The sequence below is a fragment of the Pantherophis guttatus genome, chromosome 2 (assembly GCF_059756535.1).
Source record: "Pantherophis guttatus breed Tessera chromosome 2, ASM5975653v1, whole genome shotgun sequence".
Lineage (NCBI taxonomy): Eukaryota > Metazoa > Chordata > Lepidosauria > Squamata > Colubridae > Pantherophis > Pantherophis guttatus.
The window spans coordinates 100,336,628-100,354,171 of NC_142064.1; the positions used below are offsets into that span (position 1 = coordinate 100,336,628).

At 37.5% G+C, this 17,544-nt stretch overlaps 1 protein-coding gene across 3 annotated transcripts in view; it reads left to right on the forward strand.

Annotated features, from left to right (window-relative positions):
- Window positions 1-17,544, forward strand: part of LOC117661772 (ephrin type-B receptor 5) — a 168,745-nt gene that overhangs the window by 129,111 nt on the left and 22,090 nt on the right. For all 3 annotated transcript variants that reach the window (XM_034410897.3, XM_087886459.1, XM_034410898.3), the window contains 2 exons: window positions 15,796-15,920; window positions 16,786-16,948. In XM_034410897.3, the coding sequence (XP_034266788.2) occupies window positions 15,796-15,920; window positions 16,786-16,948 (288 nt within the window). The remainder of the gene's footprint in view (window positions 1-15,795; window positions 15,921-16,785; window positions 16,949-17,544) is intronic.

The window sequence follows — 17,544 nt, forward strand, 5'->3', positions numbered from 1 at the left end:
CAATGGCAAAACACTTCCATACAGTTCCCTCAAACCCTCATGTAGGTAAAATGAAATCAGGCCAAGTCAAGACCTACTCAGAGGAAAGTTTGCTTTTATTTTAACCAGATGAAAATAAAAGCCTGCATTGGTGGACCAATTTTATACTAAAATATAGTCAGATTGATTCTCCCTTGATACAGAAGTGACTTATTGAAATCAGAAGACAGTTAAGACAAAAGGTATTGGCTTTTCTGTCAAATAATTTACTATTAATTTAATGATCATTTAAACAAACCTTATCTTTACAAACAAGTTTAAATTTACAAATCCTATTTTTATTTTTATTCTTTTGTTTATGCTGTTATATTTTCCATTGTGTCTATGAATAAGTAGGTGACATGTGTGTTTAATATGCCTCAAGCACAGTGTCCATCCATTTATTTAACATAATTATATCAGCTTCTTGACAACTGGAATATTTACAGCAATAAAATGGCATTGAAACAAATTCTATCAAAAAAGAAAAAAACCCTAAACCAGCCAGTAGAAAAATTATGGGTTAGACAGCAACTGGAATGCAAGGAGGATAGAATTGTTCAGCCAAAGCTTTCATAAAAGAAGGTGATTTTACAACTGTTCTGAGCACTCATTATGGATGTGTTTTTGAATCATATTCAGAAGCTTTGATTTCAGTTATGATCTATTGCTAACATAGTAAAATATTTTTTATTATTAAAGACTGCCTCTTCCCATATGTATCTAACTGGCAGCGAAAGCTTAAGAGTGTTTTGCTTTTTGTTTAATTCTTATATTTAACACTTTAAAAACTAAATCCATCTTCTTTTAGTTGGTTTAAGAATTTGAGTGGTAACCGGTACAGATTTACTATCTCAGTTAGGAAGCAGGTAGTTAAAACATGTGTACTTTCTTCCCAGTCCCAGAAATGAATACAGTGTGGCTCAGCATAACAAGGCTAGATCTGTTCAGCAGAGGATAAAATGAAGTTCCTAGGTGGAGGAAGGTATTAGCAACTGGTCCTGTTAGATATAAATGCCTAACACGCATTGATCATGGCATGGCAGGGGTTAACATCCACCCACCAGACCCTTCCCTTAATCCCTCCTTACCTTAGCTCCACCTCCCAGGTATAAAAGGTGTCACTCCAGATGATTACCTGTAATAGTAAACATGATATAAATAAAGATACCTTGAATCAAACTTAGCTCGTGTTGGAGTCATTGGGTTAGATCCTTGGAAACCTATAACAGGTCCAAATTATATTTAAAGTAATCCTGATTATCACACAGTGCCTCTTCTTGAAGGACATCATGTGATTATTTCCAAGAAGTTGGTTTAGAGTTTATTAGGACTTTATTAGGAGACCAGAAAGAAATTTTCAAAGTTATAAAACAATCTGGAATATCCAAACAAACAAACCATGAAATTCTGTAAAAAGACAAAGTCTAGCTTTTCTGTATAGTTGCTAGGAGTGCATGAAGTCTTTACTTTTTCATAATTATCTCAGTACATTCAGCAATAGTTAGGGATCTTAACTAGCCAAGATAGAAAAGAATCCATTTTCACCCAGTAATCATCAAGAGTTCTATCATTCACATGACTAGTACTGTAATAATTTTTTCCTTTCTTTTTTCTTTTCGCCTGTCAAGGTGGAAAAAGATATTACAGGCTGTTTGCACCCTTGCCATCTAACCAACAAAATTATGTTTTTAATTTCTTCTTTCCTCAGGACATTGAAATTCATGTCCTACACTTTATTAACAGCATGGAGTTAGGTTTTTTTCCTCCTTTTTGCTTCCTTTAAGATAGCTGATGATATAGAACAGAAAAGAAAATACATAGACTAGGTATCTGGAGAACTTAAACTGAACAAGAGGATTTTGAGGTAGAAAAAACAAAGGCAGAGAATGTGTAGGGGTTTGTTTTGGGTTTTTTTTTTCATATTTTAAAAAATATGGTATTTTGCTATTGTTCACAGCTTTTTCACAGTGCATACAGTGGGAAATTTCCCAAGAAGCCCTCCACTCCATCTTAAGATCTCGTTGTTCTTGTTTGTTAATGATACATTTTCCTACTCTTAATTGGGGGGGGAGGGTTTAGAAGTTATTTCCAAAGCACATCTTAGACGTTTGGGGGTTTCGTATGTATTTTTTAATTGGAAAATAATGGAAAGATGATAGCCCTCCGATAATGCAGTGGTTTTGGGCAGAGCTCATAGTTTGCTTCCAGAGATTTCCAAAATAAATTTATTTTACCTCCTTAAAAAAAAAATTGTGTGTGGCAACCCTGTAGATTTTTGTATGTGTGGCAACCCTGTGGATATTGACTTTCCCCCTCAAAAAAGAAGTTGTGTCTAAATCACTAAAAAGTAAAATTGGGTTCAATATTATTGAAACTCACAAGCCGCCTAAATAATTCCACTGGGGAAACCAGCTGCCTACTAAGCATTGGCATTGCTGGGTTTTTTAAATCTCTTTTTAACTTACTGTTTGCTTTAGACAGAGAATCAGAAGAAACGGGTCTTTTTAAGCCATTGTTGGAACCACCTGTTTGCCATGAAGTTAAATGGTTGTGTAATATTTTATTTATTTAATTTATTAAAGTAATGTATATTGTCGCTCATATTAACCAAATAAATCTGGGTGGTTAATAAAACATACATAAAATAACAGTATAAATGCCACAAGAAACTCACAGTTAAAAATAACAGGCTACTCATAAAACTGCCTCGCAGCAAACATTGGGCTGAATTATGGCCACAGTGCCTGAGGAAAAAGCCAGGTTTTAAAAGCCTTCCAGGAGGCCAACAGAGTTGGGAACATCTGGACCTAATTCTAAAGGGCAGGCACAACCACAGAGAAGGCACATCTCCCAAGTCGCACCAAATGACATTATTTCACAGAAGGGACCTGGAGTATTCCTATCCTGCCAGATCTATTGAGTCAGGCAGAAAGCATTAGAGACAACCAGGCCATCAATAACCTGAATCAGGTCCATTGTGATCATGGTGGGTATGAACCCCTGACCAGCTTCTGATTTGGGGCCTAAAGAAGGCAAACTGAAATCCTCCAACATAGTTTGGAAAATTCCGCTGGCAATTCTGCCATGGTGTTGACCAGCTCAGAAGGGGATGCAGCTATGAAGTAAGGGGAAGGCACAATGGTTGAGTGGTTAAAGATTCTGAGCCTGTTTGCTAGAAAGCTGATAGCCCAGATTCAAGGCCTAAGTGCCACACAACGGGGTGAGCTCCAGTTACTTGCCCTAACTCCTGCCAACCTGGCAGTTTGAAAGCATGCAAATGCAAGTAGATAAAAAGATAACAATTTGGTGGGAAGATAACAGTGTTCTGTGCTCCTCGGTGTATAGTCATGCTGGCCATATAACCATGGAAGTGTCTCCAGACAGTGCTGGCTCTCTTGACTGGGAAACGGAGATGAGCACCAACCACTAGAGTCAGACACAACTGGACAGGAGAAACCTTTACCTTTATGTGGAGGCTGGTACACTAACAACAACCTCATCTGATTCCTAAGAGCCAGCTTCACAACCTGGGTCTCATAATCGGTGATTTCCAGAACAGTACCCCTAGAAGCTACTAGAGATTTTCAGATGCTTATAGCCACACTCCATCCCTGGCTCAGAATCATGGCTGGTGTTAGGCCCAATATCCAAGTGACACATTTTGAGAGAGTAATACCCCCCCCCCCCACACACACACACATTTCCATACCCAACCTGTTTTGGTAATGCATACCAGGTTGGCATTCTCAACCACGATCAAATCAAAGCCTGATTGCAGATTGACCTTATATTAAGTAGCAGTAGATGAAGGCCCAGGGTTACCAAAGATGGGAAGACCAGATCTCAAGACTGAATGCAGGGGGCTGGAACATGGCATCAGTATCGAGCACTAAAGCAGCCTTCCTAAATATATATAGAGTGGTATTAACATAATTTCACCTAGCACATGCACTTAAAACTGATGTGGCTTTGTGTATTGTCTATTTCACTTATCAAGTACTGCCATTTCTGTGGGGTGGTGTCCAAAATGTCAACATGCACCTGTGTCCACATGATCAAAGCCTCGCCCTTTGTATACCCCACTATGGATACCTGTGTGAAATAACATCAAACTGGATGCCTATCTTGCTTTATGTGCTTATTTGTGTGCTTATTTATTTGCCAATTGAACTGGGAAGAACTTAACATAAAATGGTCATCAAGTCACATTTATCTGTCATAAGGATAAGTCTCTGAAAACAGAATAATACAAAGCCAAAGTTGGTATAGAGGAAGAAGCTGACAAAAGAAAGACTGAGTTCAAAAACAGATTCAGTTCATTTGGGGAACTGTAGAAGAAAAAAATGCAGAGAAAAAATAATCCTCATTCATAGCTCTGTCAGAGACTATTGGACAACAGCTTGGATTGTTTTCAGTCTTTCTAAGCCCCTTTTCCTTCCTAATCACATGACCTGGAACAGAAGCATTATTACATGTTGGAAAGAATTCCAAAAGCCATGGTGCTCATGACTTTTCCCTATCTTGTTAGGCAGTGTGTGAAATGGCCCCATGTGCAAGATACAAGCTAGTACATGAATGTTCCCTTAATGCTTGCTTCAGTTTGAACCCCAGAGCAATGTACCATGTCCATCAGATACAGTTGCTAGAGAATGCAGAAATATTTGCAAAACAAATGGAGCCTTCCAAATGAGAGATAGCTGCCACAGCTCTCTGCAGACACAGGAACCTGACTTATGCCTGCCAAAAGAGTCCCTTATACACATTTGAATCAGAGCTGTGGGATTTGGAAAACTAGTTAGAAGAACCGCCAATCTGTGATGAGGGCTTCAGATCGAGGCAGTAACATTCACAGGCACTGGGGCTTAAGGGTCATAAAGCAAGCCAGGCTGAGAAAATAACCAGTAGGGAATCTTTAGGAATAAGCATGAGCCTGGGTGAAAACAGAGCTAGGTTATTTCTCTTGCTCTAGTACAGAAAAAAGTAAGCAAATATGGAAAAGGTTTTCATCAGTTAATGCATAGACAAACTTATTAATATGTAACCAGTGAAGCAGACATGAACAATTTGTGATTGCTAAACCCCAAAGAGTTCCATATCATGAATGCTTCCCCCATTGCCCTCTACTGTCTCAGGCAGATACACAGTATAAGACAGTGTATTATATCTACCTCTGTATATCAGTGTCTATGTTTATAATCTGTTCATTGACACGTTCAGATGTAAAGCCCAGGCCATATCAAATTTAGAACTACACATGGATCAGCATGGAAAAAAAAAAACCACCCCAGGGTAACATTAAAAAGGTTTTTTAAAGCAAGCAAAGGAACAGAAATTAATGTAAATGCTAAGATTGTTCCCTGTGAGAACAATTTGATGTGGTGATTATGGTACCAAGCTAGAAACTGAGAGACAGAGTTTTCGTCTTGCCTTAGACATGAATTCAGCTGGGAATCCTTGGGCCAGTTTCTTTCCCTCAACTCTAGGAAGCAAGCAATGGCAAACTCTTTCCAAAACTCTTGCCAAGAAAACTGCAGGGATTTGTCCAAGCAGTTGCCAAGTTGAAGGGGCATGCACATATGCACACAAGACTGTTCTCTGCATGTGTAATTATTTAACAATTATATTTTAAGACTTACATACATATTCCCTCATGGACCAAGGAACTGCTTCTAATGATGTGGTATGCGTGTGTACTTAGTGCACTTAAACAACATATTAAAGATCTGTAAATCCAAGATCGGACTGCTCTTCCCAAGAATGTTTATTTGAGTAGTCAAACTCCCCCTTTTAAAGCAGCAAGATATTTACTGTATATCAAATAACTGTCCCCAAAATCCGAAGGGCATTAACCTTAGTACGTTGCAACATACTTCCCACAGCAGTTTTGGAGGGCCTGATATAAAAAAATAGGATATGAGTAGAGACTGTGCTTCTGTGGACAAGGAGCCATTGAAACTATAGCTCACATCCTCCTATACTGTATCTTCTATAAGGGCTCAGGGACTCAATTTATAACACCTTACCTAATAAACTATCTAGGAAATAGTGACCTTTTTTATGTGTAACTACTGTTATCAGATCACTATGAAGTAGTTTCTCTGAATGTGGCGAAATTCTGCTATGTTGTATGTAAAATATTCACCACCAATCTCAATATATTATTCTGTCTATCTTTTATTTTTATTTTTGCTATTATTGTTGTTGTTAATGCTTTTATTTGCTGGTCTGTGACCATAATAAAAACTGATTTACTATGCTGTCATGGAGAAAAACTGTATAGTGGTCAGTGTGAGTTGAAAACTACTTGATGGCACATAATCTATCCATCCATCCATCCATCCATACATCCATACATCCATACATCCATACATACTCCTAGTGATTGCTACCTCTTTACATCCCAGTTGTTTCCAGGCTTAAAATAAATGAACACTCCATTCTCTTACACACAGAGAGCAGCACAGAGTTTTACTGCTGCTGGAGAACAGAATAGAGGGCTACAGAGGAGCTACATCTGATAATTTGGCAGGCTGGGAAATATAGGAGGGATGAAATCAGACACATGATATATTGCTTAATAATGTAGACTGAATTGTAACCCATCAAGGCAAACATGACTTACCAGCCATATGTGCTGTCCTACTAGGAATTTCATAATGCTTTTTTCATGCTGTGTCCTTTTAAAATATATATATTTTTAAAAACTCTCCAATATACGCACCCTGTTATTAACACAGCTGCCTGCAATTTCTGCTGGTTCGAATCTCTCCAAGGCTCAAGGTTGACTCAGCCTTCCATCCTTTCTAAGGTAGGTGAAATGAGGACCCAGTTTGTGGGGGCAATAAGCTGACTTTGTATAAAATATACAAAAGTATGAAGGCTATTGCTTAACGCATTGTAAGCCGCCCTGAGTCTCCGGAGAAGGGCGGCATATAAATCAAATTAAAAAAAATAAATAAATAACAAGCCATGGAAATGGTCAAAAGATAGACCTTTTTTGGAGAGCCTACAAGAAAGAATGTACAGTATTTGGGGATCCAGTTCTTTGTTTTATCTTTATAACCCTGGGGTGGACATATTTTAGGGTTTACCCTATCATTTCCATGAGTTTCCTGCCTTGAAATAGCAAAACGCTGACTTGCTCATTTTCATCAGGCATGGTCAGAAGGGCTTCTAAGGCTGTTTTTAGAATCCTTGGAGTTGTATGTTGCCAACCTTGAAATAAATAGATTGATTCCCCAATACAAATATTTACGTACCTCACAAATAGGATTATCCACCCCCTTCTGTTCTAAATACATACCCTTCTCTGAACTTAAGTCCCAGCATTATTTGTTTGTCTGCCTTTTTGTAGGGCAGAGCTGGCTTAGTCAGAAGTGCTCTCATTCCTTGTGTTCAGAAGTTTGCAACTTATGCTGGCCCATCTGCTTAACTATGTACCTCTAGCAGATGGTATATCATTTGTCTTCATTCAAACTCCTCTGGAATTCCTCTGAAGGCACTAAACCTGGCAGACAATAGAGAACTTGTCTTTTGACAGTGATAGTACTGCTAAAGTGTAACAGAAACTAAGTTAATGCTTAGAACAGATAAAGTTTTATGTCTGAACGGGCAACCATGGGAGCTGCATAAGAGGCACAGTGGTGCTGTTTATGTGCATTATTATTTTCCTCACACTTTCAAATTCCATTTGGTTATGCTGAAAATCATGATTTATTCCTTGTTATATTGGCTTTTTGTGTTTGGTATAATGTAAACAATGTCCCTTTATATTTTCAAGAATCTATACTGCAGATTTAACTAGGGTTGAGTCATACCTTCCTGGTGATTAAAGGGCTATGTTTAACATATCTCATGAATTATACATTTCTGTAGGGAATGAGGAATACGATAGTATGAAATTATTAAATGTGTAACTTATTCTTCCAATTTGTTCTAGGTTTTGGTATAATGTTGTTGAATATGGCTTTTGGAAATAGGTATAATATACTGTATACTACTCAGCCACATAATCACAACTTTTCTTCCAGATTAATTGGGCTGGATCTAGATCAGTCATTGTAATTCATCCCTTAAATGGTTCCTTAATCTCAGTGATAATAATGCAGCCTCACCAATAATATTTTTTTGAAGGGGATATTTGCATGAAGAGAGGCATTCTGAATACTTATAAATTCTGGATCAAAACTATGCTGAGTCACATTCTTAAGTATTCTCAGAGCATTTCTTTCTTTCTTTCTTTCTTTCTTTCTTTCTTTCTTTCTTTCTTTCTTTCTTTCTTCCTTCCTTCCTTCCTTCCTTCCTTCCTTCCTTCCTTCCTTTCTTCCATCTGTCTGTCTGTCTGTCTGTCTGTCTATCATCTGTCTATCTGTCTGTCTGTCTGTCTATCTATCTATCTATCTATCTATCTATCTATCTATCTCATCTACTCATCCATCCATCATCTTACTGAACTCTGGTAGTTTGTATATTAAAATAAAAGAATAAAAATTAAAAGAAGACCGAGAGATTTTTCTGAAAATGGCAACATCAGAGTCAATTCCTCTCCATGATATATAGGATTTTTACTTTGAAAATCCTCTGCTATTGACAGCCAGAGCCATGGAGAAGTAAATGTATATGCTGATGACCTTGTGATAGCTGCTACATGTTGTAGGAGAGTGCAGAAGCAGCCATCATATGATATGCTGGTCCACAGTAGGGAAAAAAATCCGATAAAAATAAACTCATGATAGGCTTTTTTTTGTTTTTGTGGGAGGGCCTGAGAAAGAGTATATATCTCCTGCTAGTAATCAAATAATGGAGGAAGTAAGTAAAGCTAATCATTAGTAATTCTTAGCCATTCTTCAGTTGCATTTCTTTTGAGTAGTTAACTACCATCTGGTTTTCTTGACTGCAGTACAAGAGTCACTTATTAAAGTTTATGATCCCTAATGTGATAAACAGCAAACTGAAGGCAGGCAGTCACTGATCTTTTTATTAAAAAACCCGGCTCACACAGAGGACCTGCAGATCTTCAGAGATGGTTTATGGGAGCTAATTACCGAAGTGTTTTTAGGCACAGAGTTTGCATACCAACGCTTATATAGAACTTACTAGGAAAGTATAAAAGTTAGAGTAGTGACAAGTGATTGTGCTTGGTATTCAAGACACATGGCATTCACAAAATGAATTCTACAGTTGTGCTGCATTTATATATTGCTGATCCTCAGATTCTAAAACTGAGAATAAAATTGTTATGGGGGCTTAAGCAAAGTCTGCTTTATTTGCAGATCCACAAGCTAGTTTCTCTCAGATGTGGGTGCATGGATGCAGTTTGACTGCCTATCTGCATTACACTTCAACAGTTCAGAAGCAGTATTAATACTTTGTGATATTACAGTATGTACAAAATCATAACCTTTGCAAACAGATTATTGTAATTTAAATATGTTCATTTTGTGATAGGATAGGATAGGATGGGATGGGATGGGATGGGATGGGATGGGGTGGGGTGGGGTGGGATGGGATGGGATGGGATGGGATGGGATGGGATAGGATAGGATAGGATGATGGATGATAGATAGATAGATAGATAGATAGATAGATAGATAGATAGACAGACAGACAGACAGACAGACAGACAGACAGACAGAAACTGGAAACTGATGAGGCAACTGTTCCTAACAACTTAGCTAAATCCAAAATTTAGTGTTAAAAGGAAGCTAGTGAGGTGCAATTGTCAAAGTGGATTAGGAGAGACCCATGTTCAAGGCCCAACTTTAGTCTTGGAAGCTTTTTTTTTTTTTTTTTAATTTGATTTATATGCCGCCCTTCTCCGAAGACTCAGGGCGGCTTACAATGTGCTCAGCAATAGCCTTCATCCTTTTGTATATTTATACAAAGTCAGCTTATTGCCCCCACAAACTGGGTCCTCATTTAACCTACCTTAGAAAGGATGGAAGGCTGAGTCAACCTTGAGCCTTGGAGAGATTCGAACCAGCAGTAAATTGCAGGCAGCTGTGTTAATAACAGGGTGCTTTAAACCACTGTAGTACCAAGCTTACTGGCTGATGTTCAACCACTCCTTCTCCTTTTGTTCAGCCTACCACAGAGGGCTGTTTCTTTGTGGAAAAGTTGGAGGAGGGAATTTTAGGTATACCAGCTTGAATTCCTGGAGAGAAAGTGGGATATAAATTCAACTGATAAATACCGGTACCTTAAACTCAAAACCGTAGCTGTTTCTTTGTAGCTTCTACATCTGGATTTTCTGGCTGCTTCCTTGGCTTAGTATAAGAAAGATATATTTATTTATTTTAATGAATGTATTTGCCTTCCATCTTGTAATGAAATGACTCTAGAGGGAATATTCATACTGAATATTCACTTATTTCCAGCTTTATAAGAAAGTCTTTTAGCAAATATTGGTCTAGTAAAAGTTGTTCTTTGGTTATTGATTCTGGGATACATAAGGCAAAAATCACATGTACATTTTACTTGCCAAAAAAAAAAAAGATAAACATTTCCCTGTCAGTCGTGTCCAAATGTGCTCATTTCCATTTCTTGGCCAAGGGAGGCAGCGTTGTCCAAAGACAATTTCTTTGGTCATGTGGCCAGCATGGCTATACACTAAAGGAGCACAGAACACTGTTACCTTCCCGCCAAAGTGGTACCTATTAATCTACTCGCATTTGTATGCTTTCAAACTGGTAGGTGAGCAGGAGCTGGGGCAAGTAACGGGAACTCACTCCATTGCATGTAGCTTGGGTCTCAAACCCGGGCTGTCAGCTCTCCATCTGATAAGCTCAGTGTCTTTAATTGCTGAACCATCGTGCCCCTACAAATAGTACCTACTTTTGTCAAAAGTAGAAAGTACCTACTTACAAAAATAGGTAGGGAAAGAACTTTGTCATGATATCTATTATTAAAGTTACTAGCATTAATTGTCCTACACTGTATGGAGTCTCCTTTTTTGTTTTTCTTAGAACTGAGATGAGTAGAATTTTAGGGATGAGTAGTTCTACCCTATTTCACTCCATTGTTCTTTCACTACAGACTCTTTACTGCGTGCTACACTCAAGTTGCATTCAGTAAAGTATGAAGAAATTCCAAACTTAATTGCGGAACTGATACTTGCACCGTTTGCTGAAACCGGTGCTCCTGTTGTTTTAAATGTGGGGTGAACATTAAGCGAGGCTACATCAGCAGTGTGTGTCTGTTGAGAAAGTAATGTAAGAAGAAGACGTAGCCTTTGGTATGATCTGCTCATAATAAAATAAACTTCTCAAATTTAGGGAGAGAACATTCTTTTAAGAGATCAGTTACCTTGTCCACCCAAATTAGTATCCTTTGTTGGCTGGATTTTGGCTGCCCAGGGTATCAGAGAAGGGCTTGTCTGAGCTGTGCCAGAAGATGCCAGGTTCAAAGCATGTGCTCCATTATTGAGCAATGGTCCTTTGATAAAAGATGAGGAAATCCAGCGTCAAAATATGCCCTTAGTAGTGATGACTTATTCCTACATCTATCCCTTTGGATTTATTTGTCCTCCCTCATCAGTCCTCTGCTGTTTTCCTTACCTCATATAGACACATAATAACTATGGCCATTTGTATACCAGCCCCTTTCTGTGTGTGCATGTATACAGACATACAAAAATGCTACAAAAGATGTATTTCATTTTGTTAAATAGAGATAGTCCTCGACCAGTTTGTTTAGTGACTGTTTGAAGGTACAATGGCACTGAAAAAAGTGACTATGACCATTTCCCCACACTTATGACCATTGCAGCATCCCCATGGTAAGGTGTTCAAAATTCAGCCACTTGGTAACTGACTCATATTTATGACAGTTGCACTGTCCTAGGGTCAGCGCAAACTTTTGCGACCTTCTGACAAGCAAAGTTGACAGGGAAGCCAGATTCACTTAACAACCGTGTTACTAACTATAACAACTGCAGTGATTCACTTAACAACTGTGGCAAGAAAAGATATAAAATGGGGCAAAACTCAATAAATGTCTCACTTAGCAACAGAAATTTTGAACTTGATTGTGGTAATAATTTGAGGACTTATGCCTATAAAAATAAGCTAACAAAGGGGAGAGAAAAAGCATATCTGTACATTCATAGCAAATAATATTTATTGCATTTTGATATGGAATCAGGATTTTTTTTTTTATTGTAAAAAAGAAGTAAGATTCCTGTCAGATACCATACATAAAAGGATTAAGGATATATTTTATATAGAAATGAGAAAGTAGAAATCTGAACTTCATTACAAAAAAAGAATTTGAATGTGATGATTTTTTTATAGGAACAAAGCTGTTTCTGAAAGAGTATTAAAATGACATTTTCTAGTATATCTGCATTTATAATGTGCACAAGCATTAACATTTATTACAGAGCTTTTTAATTTCTTTAAGCATCCAAGCAAAACATTCATACAGATGTGACACCATATATAATCAGTGGAAATTTTAGGTAGGCTTACTCCATTCCACTTTACTTGATGTTACTGTTACATTTTAAAATATAAGTATAGTTTACATTTATTTATTTCACTATCTGTTTCACAGTAAACCTTCACTTTATACCGTATATTGTATTATATAAACTGTACAAACTATTTGTTTACAGACCAGAACTGCAAAGTAATTACCAGTTTTAAAACAAAGTATTATATCTGCTCATTTGTTTACAAGAACAAATTCAGAAAAATATGAGGACAGGGAAGAAAATATCTTGATCATTTTCACACCAAGCTCCAAGTATATTAAAATGAATTAATCCAGTATATCACAAATAATAAACTCCTTGGATCAAGTATGTGTTTATATATCTTCATTCCTCTGAAAAATGGCATACACTTTATAAAAATAATAACAGTAGATAAAAGCATTCTTGTCAAGATGAAGAATAAAAGACAAGAAGTACATGAAACATTTCAGTATTCTTTTGTTTTTGTTTTTAACTTGATTTATATTATTTGAAACTGGTTCATGCTTGCATAAGCTGGTTAAAGCCTCTTTGATTTCCTTCCTTCTGAATAAATTCATCTTGTTCATCTGAAGGAAAGAAAACAAAAAACTTAAACTTACTCCTTTTATGTTTGTTAGCACGGAGGAGAAAACAAGCACCGTTGTTGATTTTGCTGCCTTGTCAGATTTGCCAATTGGACCAGGTGTTCACAGGTTTCACATTGTTCCAAGTTTGCTAGTTAAACTAATTTTAATCTTAATCATGCAGCAGCTTTATTGATCTCAGGCTGCAGAATTGTATGTAAGATTTTCCCCCCAAACACTGGAAGGCTATAATTTCTTTTTCTGCAGTGGTTCTATATTGGCCTTCTCATATTATTTCTTCCAAGTAAATGTTAGTTCAGTGGTGGTAAACCATGCTCCAAGGAATCCTCCAGTTTGTTGGAAATTTAACATAATCTGGGCGAGGGTGTGGAGGGGGAGTTTGCTGTTTAGGAGTGTTAGATTCATGGATTTTTAGAACAAAAAAAAGTTGGCTGGCAACTTAATTAGGACTATATTATGAAATATAGGCTCTTTTATGAGGATTTCGGTGAAATGTACAGAAACGTCTATTCAGATAATTCATTAAGGAAAGGATTCTCTGAAAAATAAAATAAAAACCATGTATGGGATGGCCTTTCTTTAAAATAATCTATACTTCGAATGTCAAGACTATGCTTTCTGTAAGATGACAATAATGCAGTGTTGTATGCTTTCCCAGGGTTTCCCCTGGGATGTGTGAACTATTTATATTCAGAAAGAAGCTGAGAAACTGTGCTATCTTTTTGCTGAAAACAAATCTTCTTTTTCTTTTTCTAATATATTACAAGAGGTAGATAATTAACAAACAAACCCAAGTTCTTACTTTTCAGCGACCTTTCAGCCAGTGAACAAAATGTATTTTGACTGCACAGAGAATATGGCTGGAACAGACGGGGATTACGACTTTCAGGGAATGAGAAAAAGAATGTCTATGACCATTTCAGTATTATGTCATTCATTATTTCAGCATAGGACAAATTCTAAAGAGAAGAATGCACAATCCCACCTTTTACATTCACCTGATCTGAAAATTAAACCCTCACACCAGGGCCTTCAGATTAGCTTCCAGTTTCTCTGAAACCACCACAAACCTGGCATGATTTTCTTCCTGGTCCAACCGCCAGGAACATTTCACATGAGCTCTCCCAGAGGAAAACAGCCATGAATATCAGAAGGAGAACTAGAGTCAGTTGGACAGAAATATAAAGTGTGGAAAAATGGAAGATTCTCAGGAAGAAATAACATATGGGACGACTGGAAGATAGCCACTTTAAATTGCATAGGTTATATTTCACAATGAGTAAAATGGATAAAAGACACGTGATGGAGAATTTTCTTGGAAGGCTCTTGAAGACCTGGACAGTATTTTCAATAAATAGTGTGGAGGGTGGAGGAGACAGATCAAGCTGAGCTCCTTGGAGAAAGGGTAGGATATAAAGGTGATAGATAATTTCATACCGCTTGCAATACATGCCATATTAATGAAACAATAAATTACAAACCGAGAAAGCAGTTTGCACCTGAGATTCTTAAGCTCGGGAATTTTGCCTGGCAGATATAATCCACCACCTCTCATCACGTGTATTTTTTATAATTGGGTGGTGTAAAATATTGTAAAGTAAATAAAAATAAAACCAAATATTAAAAATATACAGTAAAGGAAGAACAAGAAAGAACAGATACAAGACAGCTAAATCCTTCAAAGCCTCTTCAAATTAACAATAGATATATTCATGCAAGAGGCTTAGAGCTTTTTTCTCTCTCCATGAATTGGTTTTAATGTGAATGTAAACCTTCCATTGGCCAAAGTGTGCATTTGAATTACAAATGGCTTGCTTTCTGGTTTAAATATTCCACTTTGAGAAGGATCTGACATTCACATAAATAGCCTGTGAAAAGCACTCTAAGCCTCATGTGTGGAAGTTCCCACAGTCCCGCAATATTTTCAGGCATCCTGAAATGTATGAGTGGCAATTCTGTAAAGGGTCAGCCCAGCTTCTTAAAACAATCCGGGATATTTTAGGAGTCCCCAGAAAGAGTTACACTATTGACTTAAGTATGTACATATGAAAACTGCAATATGACAACCACAGTAAATTCAGTAGATCTTCCTTATGGAGGTTATCAGGAGAGGCCCATCCCTCAAATGCCTTTAGCTGCCATGCATATAATAGTAGACCATGACTGTCAAGGCCACCTTCTATTTGAATTGCTTTGTCCTACTGATTAGAATCCATTGATTAAAGATGTATCAGAGATCTTTCAGCATGGCATACACCCCATGAATTAGTTGCATGCCTTTTGCAGAGTTTGCTAATGTTAAAATTGTCTACAGGTTTGTACCCAAGCAAATACACTTACAGTCTTATGTGCTGTGCCAACTTGTAGTTTCAGAAAGAAGGAGCAAATTCTCCAAAGGAGGACTTTAAATCAAAGAGGGCAGAGATATTTGTGCTTTGCCAAATAATTCTGTTCTTTCCTTCTTTGCCTTGCCTGTCATTGTTCACAATGGAGCAGCAGGCACAGCCAGCCTTGCCCTCTGGCACACCAATTGCAATCTTGAGTTCTCCAAAAATTTCTAGTCAGGATCCAAACCTTTAAAAAGCAGTTCTTCCTAGTGTGTAGCAATTGTGTTGCAAGCAGGCAGGGTGACAGTAGCTTTGGCAAGCTGGAATTCTTCGTAGTATCCCTAATAGCAAAGCAGTTTCCGATTTTTTCTTCTTCTTTTTACTGCAGTCCCTTCTGCTGTCCCTATGATGCATCAGGTGAGTCGCACCCCAAGCAGTATCACTTTGTCCTGGCCACAGCCTGATCAGCCAAATGGAATCATCTTGGACTATCAACTGCGCTATTTTGACAAGGTAAACTGGTGGGGGAAAAACAGGCTTAAAAATTAGCATTTGAGTTTTTGGTTTCGGTTCCGATTTTGCCATGTGCAGCAAGTTTACACAGTAAATTTTAATAAGTACAACTGTTGCAGTGCCTTATCTAGAAACTAGGATTGGTCCAGAAAAGTTGTATCTTACCTACTAAGTTCTCAGCAGCCATTGAAATCTACAGTTGTCAGGTTCTTTTGGAGTAGACATGGGACTTTAAAATCAATTGAAGATTCTGGAATAGACTTCCCCTAATTTTTCTTCTCCTGTTTAGGAGGTGAGCATGCTACCCTTTTATATTACTAAAACAGTTGGGAAGCTGCCACTACCACAGGATCTCATCTTGCATCATTCCAGAAATAAACAAAGCAGAAAGGACCCACATGGGAAGGATAAAATTCCGTAGCTTCTAGACCAGAAAAATTTCATTTCCTGAATGGGCCACTAGTGTGATGGAAAAGAGCTGCATTGTTATTATTGCCCACCACATTTTCATTTCAGGGTTTTCATGTTACCAGGATGAGGTGGAAAATAGTTATAACAAGAAAGAGTTTTAGAGTTTATTGGAAGCCATGTGTTGTGAAACAGTTTAACATTGCCAAAAGAGTAAGTCAGGCAAGCCATCCTTGGAACATTTTTTCCTCTTTCCCTTATGCAAAAGATTTTTATTGTTCCTTTAGCTATCCATCCTCAAGAATAAAGGCAGAAATAGGTAATTTGAATGATTAGCTCAGGAGTTTGGGCAGAAGGGAACTTGACTAAATAACAAAAACGTGGATGCATCTGAGAATAGAGTATTGCTGAGGTTGAAGAAGTGGAAGTCTATTAATCAACCTGTATTGATTCCTAGTCAGAAGATGAGGACACTTCGTTCACCTTAACCAGCGAGACTAATATGGCCACCATCTCCAGTCTAAGCCCAGGGAAGATATATGCTTTTCAAGTACGAGCCCGGACAGCAGTGGGTTATGGGCCATATAGTGGAAAGATGTATTTCCAGACTCTTGTAGGAGGTAAGTGACACTTCTTCTTAGTTTCCAAATCTAGATTTATCAATACTTTTCTCTCACGCTCATACTTACTTGAACAATCTTCTTTTTTTATTGCTCTCTTGCTCCTGCCTCATAAACTTTTTATAGCCTTCACATACCTAACAGGCTAACGTACACCTTGAGTCCCCATCTGCTTATGTATTTTCAAGTGTTGCGTAATTTCAGTATGTGGAGACACTTAGGCATTTAAGACAAAATTTAATGAGGAATTATCCTGAACAAGCTTCATGATTTCAATGTGACTTTTGCAGAAGAACTATTTGGTCAACTGTGACCATGTGAATTGCATGTGTGAGGTAAAATCAATTGCAGGAGCTGTGTAGAAGTACTTTTGAAGAAAGGAATGGAAAGCTTTTGCAAAATTGACAATTAAAAGACCTGTGTTTTTTTTTAAAAAAAATGAATGAAATAAAGTGGCATAATACAACTGACGTGTGTATGTGTGTTAGAAACAGAAAGAAGGGCTGAGAGATTTGAAAGGTCTCTTATATTTTGCTAGCTAGATGATAAAGCAAAACTATATGGAGGTTTGGGGTTAAATCAATAGATCCACATCT